At 37.0% G+C, this 17,510-nt stretch overlaps 1 protein-coding gene across 1 annotated transcript; it reads left to right on the plus strand.

The window, feature by feature from the left end:
- Positions 1-11,026: 11,026 nt before the first annotated feature.
- On the plus strand, positions 11,027-12,673 carry sst1.1 (somatostatin 1, tandem duplicate 1). The gene is made up of 2 exons (XM_051665443.1): positions 11,027-11,252; positions 12,165-12,673. The coding sequence occupies exons 1-2, from the start codon at positions 11,115-11,117 to the stop codon at positions 12,369-12,371; spliced, it is 345 nt and encodes a 114-aa protein (XP_051521403.1). The 5' UTR covers positions 11,027-11,114; the 3' UTR covers positions 12,372-12,673.
- The last annotated feature ends 4,837 nt before the right edge of the window (positions 12,674-17,510 follow it).

Below are 17,510 nucleotides of genomic sequence, written 5' to 3' on the forward strand. Positions count from 1 at the left end.
AGTGTTCCTCTCCTGGCCCACCATGAGGGTCATTCATGCGGTATCCCGCTGGACTGCAGCGTCATGTTTCCTCTCTAGAAGGTTATGTCGTGTAGTGCGATGTGATGGGACTCTGTTCCCCATAACGTCAGCTTCCTGACGCAATGTCAAGTGTACTGAGTTGTCAGGGAATGACTCAGTTACGTACTGTATGTTACCTCGGTTCCCTGAGATGAAGCGAACAAGACAAAAAAATAAAAATAAAAATATGAGAGAGAGTAAATTATGAAAGGATTTTCATTTTTGGGTTAACTATACCTTTTTAGTGCTTAATGCTCTGTGGTCCTTTCAAAATTGTTCTGTTTATTTGAGAGGACATTTGGCTGAACCAATGTCGTCAATTGAGCGGAACTACCTGTTTAACCTGTTTAAATCACAGAGGATGCTTGAAGCAGACATTTTTAAATTCCTTGGTGACTGCATCCATGCAAATGAAATATTCTGTTTTGATACTTGTCAACCAGTCTTATGGGATTGTTAATTTGGCTATTTTGGACCCAGAAGGTGAAATATTTTGGAATTAAGAGGGCGAGAAAAAGAAAACACCTGATCATCAGTGAGTGAAATAATAACTGTGATTTGGCCTCACACCATTGCAAATACAGTTTGAATACGGTGAGTGACATCTCTTATTTCCATAAGGTCAATCCACACATCTTATCACGTGGCTTGGAGTCCTAGCGCGTGTGGAGGCTCATGCTATTCTCTGCGGCATCCACGCACAACTCACCACGTGCCACACCAAGAGCGAGAACCACATTATAGCGACCACGTGGAGGTTAACCCAACATGACTCTACCCACCCTAGCAACCGGGCCAATTGGTTGCTTAGGAAGCCTGACTGGAGTCACTCAGCTCACCCTGGAGTTTGGAATTGTTTTTTAAAGTGTTTGGAATATGGACCCCTGCCTTTGGCCATCTTTAAATGCAAACTTTTTCAATGTGCCTTTCTACTTCCACGAGACTGAGCCGTTGGATTAGTCACACCCCCTCTTTCCAAAATCCCGCACTCCAAAGATCCCAAATGAGCTTTATTGATTCCGACATCATGCAGAAGCAGTTGTTAAAAACAACAGCAGCAAAATAGCACCCCCAACTGACAACTGTTGTGAACAACATGGCTTAAAATTGGCAGTAAGTCTCAATAGTTTGCAGCAACTAACAAAACTATGAGAACGTGCAAAATGATTGACTGCGGACACATTTTTGTTTGGAGTTTACAGAGCTTTCACACAGACATATGAGACATCTTACAACACTTATTTCAGTAACATCTCTCAGGGAGTAGGACAATTTTTTGCACACCTTTCTATGAAAGAAAATAGCTTACAGCACCTTTAAGACAACAAAATAGAATGCGTAGTGGTGTCACAATAAAAATTCCCAGTACATCTGCAACACTTTGTTCTAAAACCATGAGAACGTTTAAGAATACTTAAATTGCAGAAAGGTGACATTTGGAAGCGACATCACAGCAAACTGTGTCTGATTGTACTGACAGCTTCAAAAGGAACTAAATAAATTAAGCAATTAAGAAATATGATGCCTGGTCGATGAAAAATGCTTGTGTAATTTGTTCAATAAGCAAAGTAGTTTTCCAGCTGCTTTTGATCAATATGAAGTTTGCATATGCATGAAAAGCTCCTGAAACTTGCTACATTTTCCTGACACATGGGGAAAAAAGATTTTATGTTATTTAAACTCCATAAAGGAATCACGGCAGTTCAATTACTGCCGATTCTTTGTTGCGAAAACGGAGATGAACGTTTCAAAAGCAATTTATTTGGAGATGATCAGGAGATCATTCTGACCTGCTCAAAGACATTCATATGCACAAATACTTGAGAGTAACTATGTTCTATCTCTCTGTCTCAGCTGAAGAGCTGATTAGCCATGTAAGGGTGGGTAGACGGGGTTCTGCGAGGCTGTGTTTAAATATCAATACTGAATGATTCTGCCGCCAGGTGCTCTTTTCTCTCGACTCTGCCTGCCTGATCCGCCAGTAAATACCATTGATTCTGCCATTACATACACTCGCAGACACATACAGTAACTCTTAACAGAAGCTCTATTTGTTTGAGAGTGAGAGTATGTTTGCTCAAGTCTGATGAGAAATACAGTGAGTAATGTTGCATCAATGTTGCCTGAGTCTCACGATTTCAGTGCACAGGACTGTGAAAATGATGAATCATGTTCTCGGCATACTGGATTCTAGGATAGTGCTGTATAATGTACAGGAAGCATTAACAGTATGAATGAGACAGAGACAAAGAGAGGGTGTATACTGTATGTGTGAGAATGTAATGTGATCTCATTAGTATTTATAGCAGGTAAAGTTTGTTTCTAGCAAACACATTTATTTACTGATAGCTTCTAAAATGTAAATCCTTTTACGTACTGTGTGTACAACTTTAGACATACACTCACTGAGCACTTTATTAGGAACATTATGGTCCTAATAAAGTGCCCGACGTTGTCTTCTGCTGTTGTAGCCCATTTGCGTCAAGGTTTGACGTTTTGTGCATTCTGAGATGCTATTCAGCTCACTACAATTGTACAGAGCGGTTATCTGAGTTACCGTAGCCTTTCTGTCAGCTCGAACCATTCTGGCCATTCTCCACTGACCTCTCTCATCAACAAGGCATTTCCGTCCGCAGAACTGCCACTAACTGCATGTTTTTTGTTTTGTTTTTGGCACCATTCTGAGTGACTGTTGTGTGTGAAAATCCCAGGAGATCAGCAGTTACAGAAATACTCAAACCAGCCCGTCTGGCACCAAAAGTCATGCCACGGTCGAACACATTTTTACCCCATTCTGATGGCTGATGTGAACATTAACAGAAGCTCTTGACCCATATCTGCTAGATTTTATGCACTGCACTGCTGCCAAAATATTGGCTGATTAGATAATCACATGAATATTTGTACATGTGTACCTAATAAGGCAGATGGGCTACAACAGCAGAAGACCACGTCAGGCACTTTTTTAGGACCATAGTTATCCTAATAAAGTTCTCAATGAGTGTATTTCATACTTGTTGAGCTTAAATTAGAATTAAATACAAAGACTGCAAGTAACTTTACTTTTGTTATTTCCATCTAGATTTTATTTATAAATAAATCTGCCACTAAAATGTTTCTCCATAATAAAAAAAATTAAAAAAAGAGAGAGAGAGAGTCCTTTTGGATTGTTTCTGAGTACTAAACTCATCACCTGCGATGGTACCCTCACAAAGGTTCTGGTCTGTAGAGGATATAAATATTTTTACGCCTCTAAAATTGTACATACAGTAAGGAAAATCATTTACATTTTAGATGCTCTCAATACTTGATATTGTGCATTTCAGTGTCTCTCCAAAAATACAAAAAAGTATGTGTGCTAGAAACATGTTTTTTGTTTCAATACCTACAAATACTAATGATTTAGTATTATACTAAACAGTTATATAGTATTACCCCATAGAATGAGAGTGTTACAATTAAAGGATGGGCAAGGAGGAGGCAGAAACCGGCTGAACAGTAAACATAATGTTTAATCGTAAAACAACATAAAACAAGCATGAACACAGACACACACAACGTGGCCGTGTGCGTCTCTATTTCTCTCGAACTGGCGCCTCCGGCTCGTCTTTATCCAGGCTGATTAGCCCGATTCAGGGCTGGCCGTGTGTCCTCACGGCCCGGCCCCACCCTCCTCCTTGTCACAGAGAGATATTGAGAAGGACAAAGTGTGGAGGCCAGACATAATAAGAGAAAGACACAAAGGCATAAAACAGAAAGTTGACCTTTATCATAATTAAAAGACTGATGGAATTATTTCCAGTTCAAAAAATTCACATTTCTTATGCTAAATTTATTTAAACTTTGCACGTCTTTGTGTAATTACCTGCAGTTAGCTGGTGGCTTATTAAAAATCTCTTGATGATGACAGAGATAATACGAATGGATGTGTTTTATGTAAGTATCATAAGAAGATTTTATAATTTCATCAAGCAAGAACGAACGCAAACAGAACACACTAGCACAGTAGAGCGGACTGCTCTCAATTTCAGTCCAATAAAAATCTGAAGCTTATGTTTGATGTTTTGTAAAAAAGGAATTTATTGAGGCTCTCGGGTACGATTCAATCACACACACATAAACGGATTAACAGTATTATAAACTTGCAGTTATTTCTGCTGCTGATGGTCTAATTAATGGTGAGATAATGCAAATAATCCTGTAAAAGTCATTAAAGAAATGCATTTATGTGTATGCTTTTAGTTGAATGTATCTCCATGTGCTTCCAATGAGAATGACAGGTCCTATGTTCACTTTATGCTTCTCTCTCTGTGTGTGCTGCAAGTCATTTCACACTTTCACACACAAATTTCCACGCTTTATATGTGTGTGTGAAAGTGAGGAAGGAGAAAATGCCAGCGGAGGAGGAAGAGACTGCGAGGTGGACGAAGGGCAGGGTGAGTAATTCCTCCAAGTCTCTGACAAGCCCAGTATCTGACATATGAATTTAAGCACATGAAATTCAAATCAAAGCGGTTATACATCTGGTTTTCTCTCTATCTCTTTTTCTCTCTGCCTTTCTTTCTCTGTCTCACTCTATTTCTCTTTTTTATCAGTCTATCTATCTGTCTGTCCGTCCGTCCATCTGTCTATCTATCTATCTATCTATCTATCTATCTATCTATCTCACAAAATCTGTCTATCTCTCTGTCTGAGAAAATAATTGAGATTACAGTTACAGCTGCCACAATTAACTATTCGTGAAAAGTGTCAGTTAAAGCTCTCCATTTAGGTCTACTCCTATTGGATCCAAATGTTATATTTACAATGTATTTTTTATCCAATGTGTGCAAAATGCCAGAATGACAAATCAGAGTCTTTTAAATTAGTCTATCGGCATATCAGTAATGACCTAGTATTGTTGCATTGCCCACTTTCTATGTATAATTTGTTCAAAATTTGTATACGTTTTTTTTTTCTTTTTTTTGTAATTCAGGAACACAGTTCTTAGCTTGTTTTGGACTTGTAGCCCTCATAAAGAATATGGCATGCACACAAAATAAGCATTGTTATGTAAATTCTGTTGAAATAATTGAAATAACAATATCAAGTGATGTGTACAATTATGATTTTTGTCATTTGTTATCTATCCGTCCGTCTGTCCATCCGTCTGTCCGTCTGTCTGTCTGTCTGTCTATCTATCTATTTCCATGTCTCTCTGTTTTTGTTTTTTTTTTCCTTTCCAGGTTGCCATTATGAATTGACCCATGCACAAAGAAAGATGAATGATATACTGCAATAAAGATATTGATGGAAGGATGAGAGAAGGTGGAGGAAGAATAAAGGGGGATGAAAGGATGGAAATGAAGAAAACAAGGATCATGGGAGGGAGTTAAAGAGAAAGGAAAGGAAGCATGATTAAACTTTAAATTAATGGAGCATACAATCTGACCCCCCAAACCCCATACATCCACCCGCCTTGACACATCCCATTTCCTCCTCACACGTACACACACATTATCCTGAGCCAGCTGGCCATCAGAGACTTCATCATCACCTCTTGCATGCAGCACTGTGTGAACGTATGGGGGGGTGGACATAGAGTATGCTATATTGAGTATATACATATAAAATATATGTATGCTATAGCTGACATGACACTTTGCTTTAAAATATAGTTTAGTTTAACACTGCTGGACAAATGAAGGCACAGTACACTGACAGGTCTGCCTGCTTTGTGAATGACAGATGTGTCCAGATTAATATGACCACCTGGAATCACAGCAAGCACCTGAACCGGTTTTGCGTTTGAGTGTGTATGTGTGTTTGACAAAGGTTAATAACCGTTCCAGTAAAACAGATGTGTTTGAGCCCACCTCATCTGTCAAAAATCTCCATGTTTCAAAAGTTCTTAATGCTTTGCAATACCTAAACTAATAAGTGGTGCTTATACAGCAAGCATCACTATTACTAGTGCTTACTTTTTACTGAAGGTGAGAGATTTGAATTCTTAGAGACGGGAATATTGTAGAGACTTAATGGTGGGCTCTTCTGACTCCTGACACAGTAGCATTGTAGAATCATAGAAAGTTTGCATAGTCAAACAACAAGATGCTAGGGTGTTGCTTTGGTGTTCTGGGTAGTTGCTAGGTGGTTGCTTACTGGCCTAAGTCAAAAGAGCCTGTCTATATGATATTCTCGTCCCTAGATATGACTTGGGTTCCTCTTTTAATATAAATCTATGGTATATTGTTTGCAATTTTATTGCTTGTCAGGAAAATCAAAAGTCTTGAATGCTTTAAAAAAAAAAAAAAAATATTACAAGTGTCCTCAACAAGCTGCAAGATTTGAGGTATAATTTATGCCTGAAGCACAAACAGAGCGGTACAAGTTACAGTACATGCTGAAGTTTAATAGGGGTCTGCTCAAAACCTTAACCCTCTGAGCAAATGTAATAGTAATATTTGCCTAAGCAAGCACCAATAATTAAAATTCTTAAACATGAAGGCTGACTCACAGTCATAATGAAAGTGTCTGTTCTGTGGACTGACTGCTGTTTGAAGCCAAACTCTGATGAGAGATCCATGTTACTAAAGTGAAAATTAAGAAAGTGGTTTCTTTGGTTTTTGTGTTGTTAATCAGAAAGCCATTTTCTCTATCGTAAATGTTTCCTGCTGCAGTGTAGGTTTTCAGTCACTTAATTCAAACTTCACTCACCACACTCATTACAATGAGAAAAAGACAACCTCCATTTTACACAGAGAAAGATAGGGAAGAGAAAATTAGATTATAAACTTATCAAAAACATTTCCAGCTTTGTTACACAACTGGAGAGTGCTAAATGTACAGTGGCCCAGTATTTGGAAAATTAAGCCACACTTACTGTATAAATGCATTGCATCAGAAAACAATACATTTAAGCTAGCGGCATCTGCAAAAAAATATTATTATTATTTATTTATTTCTTTTTTTGCAATTGCTTTTAAAAGGAATATTCCAGGTACAATACAAGTTAAGCTCAATCGACAGCATTTGTGGCATAATGTTGACTACCACTCAAATTAATTTTGTCCCTACTTTTCTTTAAAAATAGCAAAACTCAAGGTTACAGTGAGGCACTTACAATGGAAGTGAATGGGACCAAGTTTTAGAGGGTTTAAATGCAGAAATGTAAAGCTTATATTTTTATATAAGCACTTACAATAATTCTTCTGTGTATTATTTGAGCTGTAAAGTTCTTTAAATCGTCGTTTTAACGAACGTTTTAGGGTTTTAGGCTTTTCAGCGTCATGGCAACAAAGTTGTAAAATTGGAACTTTACACAGAAAAGGTTGGTAAGTGATTTTATCACACTAAAATCATGTTAACACACGTTGCTTACGTCTTGAAACAGTGAGTATTTTAACCTTTAAGGATTGGCCCCATTCAATTCCATTGTAAGTACCTCACTGTAACCATGAATTTAGCTATTTTTAAAGAAAAGTAGGGGGATAGAGCTGAACTTGTATTGAATATTCCTTTAACCAACTGGTCTCAAGGTCATTTTTAGTGAATGTATGAGGTCAGTTTCCCTAAAATTCACACAGGTTCCCTAGCAGAGTTATCACAGGTGTAGTTCATGGACATATTCCACATCTATTTTTTTATTTTTATTTTTATTTTTTGTCTTTATTTTGAACAATTTATCTATTATTTTATCATTTAAAACATCACATTCTTTTGTGAAATACTTGCAATGTATGCCTGTGCTATCTTTCTTTTTTTTTTTTTTTTTTTTTTATACATGCCACTTGGTTATATATTTTCTTATCTAAAGCAATACAATTTATATATTGTTTAGTATGACTTAAGAATCCAAATACTTTTGGTGGGCAGTTTATGTTAGTGTCATTAGTGTGTGTGTATCTGCATAAAATTATACATGAGTTTTAAATTTAAATCTCAATACTTATTCATAAGAGTTGTTCAGGAGGACTCACTGCAGTTTGGTGGCCTCTGCCAGCTTCTATAGCACTAATAGCAATCAGTGCCCTCAGCAATATGTGTCTAAATATGTTTCTAGTCTCAAACCGCCAAAGGCTACTGCGCACGAACCACATATAACCACAATTAGCATCTGAGCCTGTGAAAAATACTGTCGGCAAGGGTTAGTCTGAGCTTCATTTGCACTTAACAGTGTGTGAAGCGAACCGGTGTGCAAAAAATAGTAACTACATATACAATAGCACTTCGGATGCGGCCCAAGTCACCGGGTTTGCAGCCTGGGAGCAAGTGCAACCATCACACCATCTCCACAGGTTCAACGGAATTAGTGTGAGTTCTCCTTTAACACAACATGGGCAAGAAGGCACGCACTGCGTGGATCATGACTTCCCATTTCCATCACTTAATCGGAGCTCGCATCCTGATTGGAAGAATGGTTGGGACTGAGAACCCCCACAGAGGGATGAGGCAAACAAATTCACTATCCAGCCAACCCGGAGAAAGCAGCAGGACACAAGGCTCTTCTCAGAAACCTTGACGTCAGTGCGTGCATGCATGAGCCATTGCAACGCAAACTACCATCAATCAAAGTCAGGGGAAAGGCGTCGAATTCTGCCCTGGTCAAATGGGTTATCAGAGAGCCCACCTGTACCCAACCTAGAACCAACACTGGAATCTTCCATATCCTGCTGTAAAAAAAAAAAAAAAAACATAAACAGCTAAAACAGCTGGTCTTAGCTCATTTAAGTTGAACCTGGCTGGTTTAAAATGGTCAACAAGCTGATCTTCTGCTGGTTTAGTTGTTAGGCCAGGTGGTCTCCCAGCCTGACCACCAAAAAAGTTCCCAAAAACCTCTGAAACAACCAACTAAGACAACCCCCCCCCCCCCACACACCATAAACATATTGGAAATATGTTTTCCAATCCTTATGTCTCAGAAATCTCATAGCTAAAAGTTAATTAACTTTGACATTTATTTTAAATAAGTTTTCAATTGCTTCATTCCAATGGGCATTTTTCATCATGTACAAAGTAGTAATGTACAGACTCCATATAATATAGGGCAACAGAAAGGTTTATGTAATCAAAGCTGTAACCATATTTTAAGGTCTGAATTTTTATAATTTAAGATTTGACAATTCAAATATCATACTGATCGTTCATTAATCTAAACATACTAATCTCATGTCCAGTGTTGAGTGTAATCTGATTACAAAGAAATTAGCTACTGTAATCTAAAAAATTTGTTTAATTCATTAAAATTTAAATTCTTGTAATCAGATTACAGTTACTGACTTTCAGTTAAGTAAATTACTTTTTAGTTCATTACTTGGATTGCACATATTTTTAAAATAATTGTATTTGTTTCGAATACATTTAAATCATCAATTATGTTCATATTTACATCTGTCTGGTTTTCTGTGACAGCTGAAATATAGGAAATACACACATTGGGCCCTATTTTAAGAGCGCTAGCACTAAGCACAGCACTATGCCATTAATCATAAGCACAAAGTTACTGGAAAAGTAGTACAATTTTAAACCATGAAAAAAAATTTTTTTTCATGCAAGCATGCACTAAGTCAAGGCGCAAGTGGGTTTGGCGAAATCGCACGCAGAACCTGCTAATGGGCTGGGTCAAGTGCAATTAAATTCTGAGTTTCTTCTCTGGTTATTGAACTGTCTGTGTCCAAATATAAATTTGATTTCCTGTCAAGCACAAGCAATATATAAAAAACAGCATATTCATAAGAAGTTGGTAGTGTAAATGGACTGTATGGACTGTAAGAAATCCCTCTACGACACCAGATTGAAAAATACCAATACAAATTAGATCAGAAATACAATTGTAAATATAAACAAAATAATAATTAAAAAACAAACCATGACCTATAGATAGTTTAACCCAAATTTCATTTTTTATTTATTTATTTATTTTTTTTCATAAAACTGTGATTGTAAGGAACATAATTTGATGTTTCACTATTTTTTCAGGGTTTGGACATGAACTTTATTACCATCTGCTGGTGAAATCTCTAAACTAATCATCTGAAAATGTAGGAACTGAATTTAAACGTTGCACTGAAAACAGATGAAACGTCTTAGCGCAATGACCTAATTCTCAGGAAAATAGCAAATTGCGCTTTGCGCTTCATTAACACACAATACACCAATAGTTTGCGTGCATACACCCACAGATAGCGCAAACACTCCCACCCATGGCAACTTGTGCTTTGTGCTGCCGCAAAAATTGCGCTTAGAATTAGCGCTCTCAAGAAAATGTAATAAGACGTTGTGCGCGGTGGTTGTGCATAGTGCTGTGCTTTGCGCTCTCGTGAAAATAGAGCCCTTAATGGTGGATTTACTGAGTGGAAAACCAAAAACATTTCTGTGAAATGTGTTTTAGAAAGTAGCTTAAAAGTAATTATCAATTTGATTAGTTTACAAATTAAATAATAAGTAATCTGATTTTAATTTTAGTGAAGTACTTGGCAATTTTTAATGGCTTACTACCGTTACATAACTTACCCAACACTGCTCGTGTCTATGGTGGTTACAGACCTGTGTGAATTGGTATCTAATGTCTAAATGTAAAGTGTTTGACTGCCAACAGACCCAATAAGAGTGATAACACAGTATATGGTCGTCCTAACAAGCTATAATAAATTCCCCATATGCGTTGCTGACAGATCTGTCATGTACAGTAGCCTATTATACTTACTGAACGACTGAATATAATGTGAGCCAAACACACAAACACTATGAGAGAGAAAATTAAAAAAGTATCAAACAGGTTTTGTGTTTCAGAGTTGGAGTGACGGGTGCAGGTTAAATCCACCATTAATCCCTTTCACCTCCAGCAGGATTCACGCCCCTAATCGGTGTTATCTTTGTCACTCAGCATCACTCAAGCGCACGCGGTGGAAACCCCCCTTGCCTCCTGACGTCAGGCGGATCATTTAAAAGGGACGTTTTGAGGAATGAGCTGCAACAGAACGAGCAAAGAGATAGAAGAAACGACCTACCACAAACGCAGCGAAAAGCGACGCATATCTTGCCTTCACTTTCCCTCCAAATCAATCCTTTCAAAGATGCTCTCCACGCGTATCCAATGCGCACTGGCGCTCCTGTCTCTCGCGCTCGCCGTCAGCAGCGTCTCAGCAGCACCTTCAGACGCCAAACTCCGCCAACTTCTACAAAGATCTCTCCTCAACCCGGCTGGAAAACAGGTAGGCTAAATGACAGCAACAAACAACAATTTACAGAGGTTAAAAATGTATAGTTATAGGACAACTGGTAAAGTGGAACTCTTAAGTTTAATAATCATTATTATTATTTTGAAGCTCATATTCTTCCATTACTTAACACCAGCATTACGCATTACGTTTAGAATGAACGTTGCTTTTTGGTAAAGGAAGAATATACAAATAAAGTTAAAGATCACACTTCGCTCGTTCTGAGGTGTCTACCAAATGCATAAAAGTATATAGACTATATAAAAAGAGAACGTCTAAAGTCATACATGACATTTGGATTTCCAAAAATATTCAAGTTGTCTTATTCAGATCTCAGGCGAGTATAAACTGCAGTACAGCGCGACGCTTATGTTGTCTCTGGACCAGTTTAAATGACTGAGGAAGAACTGTCCGTGGTGCTGAAATCGACGTAATCCACAACTCCTTCAAAGTTTACGCATTTAACGTCCGTCCGCGCTGTATTTTCTGGTTGTTTTTCGATGTAAACATGCGCTAAACGGACGTCTTGGACCGTTGCGCATGTTGTTTCAGTGTCTCCGCGCTTTGTTTTGTTTTTAGACTCCGTGTCATGTTAATAAGAACTTCAACTGTTAAAAACGCGTCTCGAGACACCTGCGCTCTGTTCTATTCGTTGCTTCCCGTCTAGTTTTAGCTCAAGAAGTGCAATAACTTATTTATTACGATGCAAAACGACGAATAACATGATTTGCGATTACATTTACGGCAAATACAAATAACTTAAGAACAGTTTGGCGCTTGTACAACGTCAAATTTTATTTAAATTTTTTTCTTCTTCTCTTTTTCATCAGGTGTTGTGGGTAGGCTACATTTCATCTCAGTTCACTTGAAAATAACTCTCTTTTTCTCTTTATATTTCATCTTCAGGAACTCGCCAGATACACACTTGCAGACCTCCTCTCAGAGCTCGTGCAAGCAGAAAACGAAGCGCTGGAGTCTGAGGATGTGTCTCGCGCTGTGGAAAAAGATGACGTGCGTCTCGAGCTGGAACGAGCCGCCGGTCCCATGCTGGCACCACGCGAGCGCAAAGCCGGATGCAAGAACTTCTTCTGGAAAACTTTCACGTCGTGTTAATTACTCACCGCAGAGCATTTATTTTATTTTATTTTATTATTTTATTTCCTTTTCTAATTCCTTCTGTTCTCCGTCTTTCTCATCATATTCAGACTGTATATAAGAAAATAAAAACGATTATAGCCTATTTGTTGTTTGACGATAACGATGATAGCTCTCATTGACTATTTGTGTTTTTCAAAGCTATTGATGTGTCATCGGAAAGAATGTTTTACGAATGTGTGCAAATCTGCTTGAAATTGTACTTTACGTATTATATCACTATTTTTAATTGTTTGTTTGAATAAAATCTATGTTTCAGAGCCAATGCATACTGCGAATTTGTCCCATCAACTCAAGAAACGCATACACAACACTTTGTACCTCACTGTTATGACAATGCAGCAAGTGTCAACTTTAATGTTTAATGGTGAGCATCTGAGTTAGAAGCATTATAGTCTTTGCCTGCAGTTTAGGCATGAAATTTATCCTTGACTCCTTTGAGATCACCCTTGAAAAGAGGAAGATGGCTTTAAGAGCAAATAGGCAATGGATTTAGATCTAATCAATACATCTATGCAGTTATTTCAATGAACAGTAGTGCAATGTTACATGTTAAAGTGGTGGCAGGTGTGAGCTTGGCAGCTTATCAATAAGATATAATGCAGTGCACTGTGTGGAAATAATTTGGTTGATTTAAGAGCCAGTAAGAGCCAAAGAGAAAGTAGAAGAGTTGAGAGAGAGAGAGAGAGAGAGAGAGAGAGAGAGAGAGAGAGAGAGAGAGAGAGAGACAGACTCGATTTGGCTGGTGAATCAGAGGCTCTCAATAACCTTTCCTCTTTAGCATTAAGAGATTCAGTTAAGAAAGCTCTCAAACAATTATGGGTTTGTATGCATGTGTGGGTCTGAAATGTGTGTGCATATTTCTTCCTGCCAGTTGACAGGTCCGTTCCCCACTTTGTGTTTGTTTGTGTGTGTGTGTGTGTGTGTGTGTGTGTGTGTGTGTGTGTGTGTGTTTATTATTTTATTTTTCAGTGAATGTGTTATCTCCCTGTACAGCCTGTAGAGGCAAAATGCTGAACATGAGATTGACAGGGAGCGGGGAGTTTACCAGGTCAGTGGGCATTTGGCCAGTTGTCAGAAATGGGGACCCCTGTTCTATAATATGAATATGCCAAGTGTTTTTTTTTTTTAATTTTTATTATTTTTTTTTATTATTATTTTTTTTTTTCTCATACGACACATGGCCTCTACTCTTATTAGCCTCATTCTAGGTATGTGCAGTTTCATTTAAAACACATAATTATCTGTGACATTTACGGAAATAGGACCCAGGAACACAACGGTGCACTCAATGGTCATTCTATTGTCACTCTTTTTCTTTCTTACTCTTGGTACCTCCGTTTGATTGCATCCAGCTCTTTTAAATTAATAGGTAACCATGCAACCATTAAAAGATCACATGTCATCCATTGCATAGTGCAGCATCTCTTTGCTTTTACAATTCTATATTCTTCTCAGTTTTGTGTGTGCTCTATTTGTAGTTTGCTTGTATGTTTAAAATCTATGGTTCTTTGAAAAGAAAAGGGTGAACATATGCTGTTGGAATATTAACATCAGTACAATATCAGAAGAATACTGACTACAGAACATTTACGATAAGCAGGCTTTTAAAGGTAACAGTTACGTTTAGGGTTAAAATTTCTATCAGAGTTCTTATTAAACTTAATTAGAGGTATTAAACATAAATAAGCTATAGTCAATGCATATAAATAGTTGTGATGTGTTTTCTTCTAATTTGTCAACAATGCAATATGCTACATCTGCGGGTAGCCAAGTGTCTCCCTTTTTATTGATCACCGATGGTGTTTAACAACTCTTGCATCCAGTACCCTTTCATATATGCCACAATGGTTTACAACACCTTACAATAAGGTTCTGTTCGTTAACATTAGTTAATGCATTAGGTATCATGAATTAGCAATGAACAAATATATTTACAGGTTAATGTTAATTTATGAATACATAATTGTTCATTGCTAGTTCATGTTAGTTCAGAGTGCATTAACTAATGTAAATATATACAACTTTTAATTGTATAAATGTATATGTTGAAATTAAAATTAACCAAGATTAATAAGTGATGAAAAAGTGTTGTTCATTGTTAGTTCATGTTACCTAATGTTGTTAACTAATGTTAATGAATACAACTCATTGTAAAGTGTTAACGCCAGAAAGTGGTATGGCAATTCGGACGTACAGCCTTAATTTTTGCAATACCACTGTATTTGGCTGTGAAACCTAGTGAATTTAAAGTAATATTCCAGGTTCAATACAAGTTAAGCTCAGTCCACAGCATTTGTGACATAATATTGATTACCACAAAAAAATTTTTTTTTTTACTTGTTCATCCTTTTCTTGAAAAAAAGCAAAAATCTGGGTTACAGTGAGGCACTTACAATAGAAGTGAATGGGGCCAATCTGTAAACATTAAAATACTCACTGTTGTAAAAGTATAGCCACAAGACATAAACAATATGCGTGTTAACCTGAATTTAGTTTGATTTAAATCACTTACTAACCTTTTCTGTGTAAAGTTATAGTCAATTTAACAACATTGTTGCCATGACGATGTAATGTCAACAAACCCTAAAATGCGAAATTACTGTAAAGATTACAATTTTAACAACTTTACAGGTCAAATAATACACAAGTTTTAACAGTATAATTATTTTAAGTGCTTTTATAAAATTATAAGCTTCACATTTCTGCCTTTAAAACCTCCAAACATTGTCCCCATTCACTTCCACTGTGACCTTGATTTTTGCTTTTTTAAAATTTTTAATTTTTTTTTTTATTTAAAGAAAAGGAAGGAGTCGTCAAAATCATTTTTGGTGGTAATTAACATTATGCCACAAATGCTGTTGGTAGAGGTTAACTTGTACTGAACCCAAAATCAAAAAGTATTTGCTTATATTGGCTGCCAACATAACAAATGTGAATTTTCTATTTAAAAAAAATAAATAAAAAAATCATCAAGCACCTAGGCAGCTGAGGCCGGATTCCCAAAAATGCTATTTCCTTCTTATTTTATAACTTATTTTGACTCTGGTTCCCGTCTCCTCCTTTCCCAACCTTAACCGTTACATTGGTGCCGAAACCCGGGAAGGAGGAGGGATGTCCTGTCATGGGGTCCTCTTCACAATATATATATATATATATATGCAACTGCAATCATTCTTAAACATTCCTAATAAGTCTTTTTGGGATCACAATATATGATAAGAATGATTTCCTTAAACTTTTATAATTTTTTTTTCCTCTCCCAATTTGGAATGCCCATTCACAATGTGCTTTTAAGTCCTCGTGGTCGCGTAGTGATTCGCCTCAATCCAGGTGGTGGAGGACGAATCCCAGTTGCCTCCATGTCTGAGACCATCAATCCGCGCATTTTATCATGTGGCTTGTTGAGCGTGTTGCCACGGAAACATAGCGTGTGTGGAGGCTTCTCGCCATCCACTCTGGCAACCACGCTCAACTCACCACACTGAGAACGAACCACATTATAGCAACCACAGGGAGGTTACCCCATGTGACTCTACCCTCCCTAGCAACCGGGCCAGTTTGGTTGCTTAGGAGACCTGGCTGGAGTAGGGGTAGTAGCCAGCGTCTTTTACCACTGAGCTACCCAGGCCCCCTTAAACTTTTATCATTCACATTTATAGCTAGACACCTTCTTACAAACTTATTATAATTTTTATAGAACATTCTTTCTTTTTTTCTTAAGAAGATTTTTTTTTTTTTTCCTGATTCTGATTCTGAAGCTCCTTTAATACGGGTAATATACTAAAATAATGGATAATTCTGCTTGAAATGTTGCGTTTGTACTTAGATTAAATTTCAACCGCATCTGGGAGAAACAGCAAGCCATTTTTTATTTTGTTTTTTGTGCTTTCTTTGTCATTTCATGCAGTAACACACTGACATAGTGATTGATGTATGTCGTCATGAAACAGAGACCCTCCCCTCCAAATCTGAACACAAGTGGTCACAGGAGATGCATTTATGTGACCAGGTGTAAATAGCGATGTGTCTCACCTGACCACATGTGATCGGATCAATCGAGATGCATCTTAATACCAGGTGGAAATGGGGTCATAGTGTTTGGTACCTCATTCAATCCTGTGTAACTACAATAATCACAAGACTGCAAAAAGACTATAAATGTGGAATTTATTAAAATCTCCAAAGGATTTAAATTCTTTACACTGTTGGAGTTTTATATAATTACACAAGAGCAAAGTCAATATTTGTTTAATGATGTGATACAACGCTGGGTCCATTAGCCCCCAGTGGTTGACACAGTTTTTTGAGAGCTTAAAAGATTCTCTGATGTGTAAACAATGCGTCTTTATGATGCAGTTTGTTTTGCTGTAATTGTCCACATTTTGATTTTAAATCGCACTGTGGAATGTCCATAATGTGTGTGTGCTTTGATTTCATACTTGAACGATGATGATTGTAATGCTTTTGAGTAAACAAAGACATTAGCATGTTCATTCATCCAATTTAAACCGTTTTTCAATTTACTCTGTCTTTTCTCTTACTCTCACTAAATTCGTTCCTTATTTGCATACTTAACTCTGATTAAGTTGCCATAAAAACAAGATTTCTACAAAGTTGTGATTATTATGTCTAGTAACTGCAAATATGAATGTAATAAATGCTGATACAGTATATGCTGTTACATGGGTTGAGAAAAGCTCATAACTTGTTTGAAATAAACAAATACAGTAGGGTTCTAAATTCTGAGAATAAACTCTAGATAATTCTAATTCTACATTCTGGAAGAAAAAAAAAGTTATATAATTTTTTAATTTTTTTAATTTTTTTAAATACAATTATTACATGAAATGTAGAAGAAATGTTGGACCCACTTTATATTAGGTGTCTTTAACTACTAGGTACTTTTATACAATGTTCTTATTATACATATTCAGGGTGTTGCATTGTACTAACATTTAATGTAACTGCATTTAATTACATCTGTAGTTACACTGTTAACCTAACCCCTAATCCTAACCTAACACTACCCCAACCCTTACCCTTACCCTAAACCCGAAAACCTACCCTAAACCTATCGCTACCTCAACTTCAGTA

This window comes from Myxocyprinus asiaticus, chromosome 31, assembly GCF_019703515.2.
Source record: "Myxocyprinus asiaticus isolate MX2 ecotype Aquarium Trade chromosome 31, UBuf_Myxa_2, whole genome shotgun sequence".
Taxonomy (NCBI): domain Eukaryota; kingdom Metazoa; phylum Chordata; class Actinopteri; order Cypriniformes; family Catostomidae; genus Myxocyprinus; species Myxocyprinus asiaticus.

Coding starts and splice junctions, on each gene's coding strand:
- sst1.1 (XM_051665443.1), top strand. CDS start 11,115: ATGCTCTCCACGCGTATCCAATGCGCACTGGCGCTCCTGTCTCTCGCG. Junction 11,253..12,164: donor TCAACCCGGCTGGAAAACAG/GTAGGCTAAATG, acceptor TTTCATCTTCAG/GAACTCGCCAGATACACACT.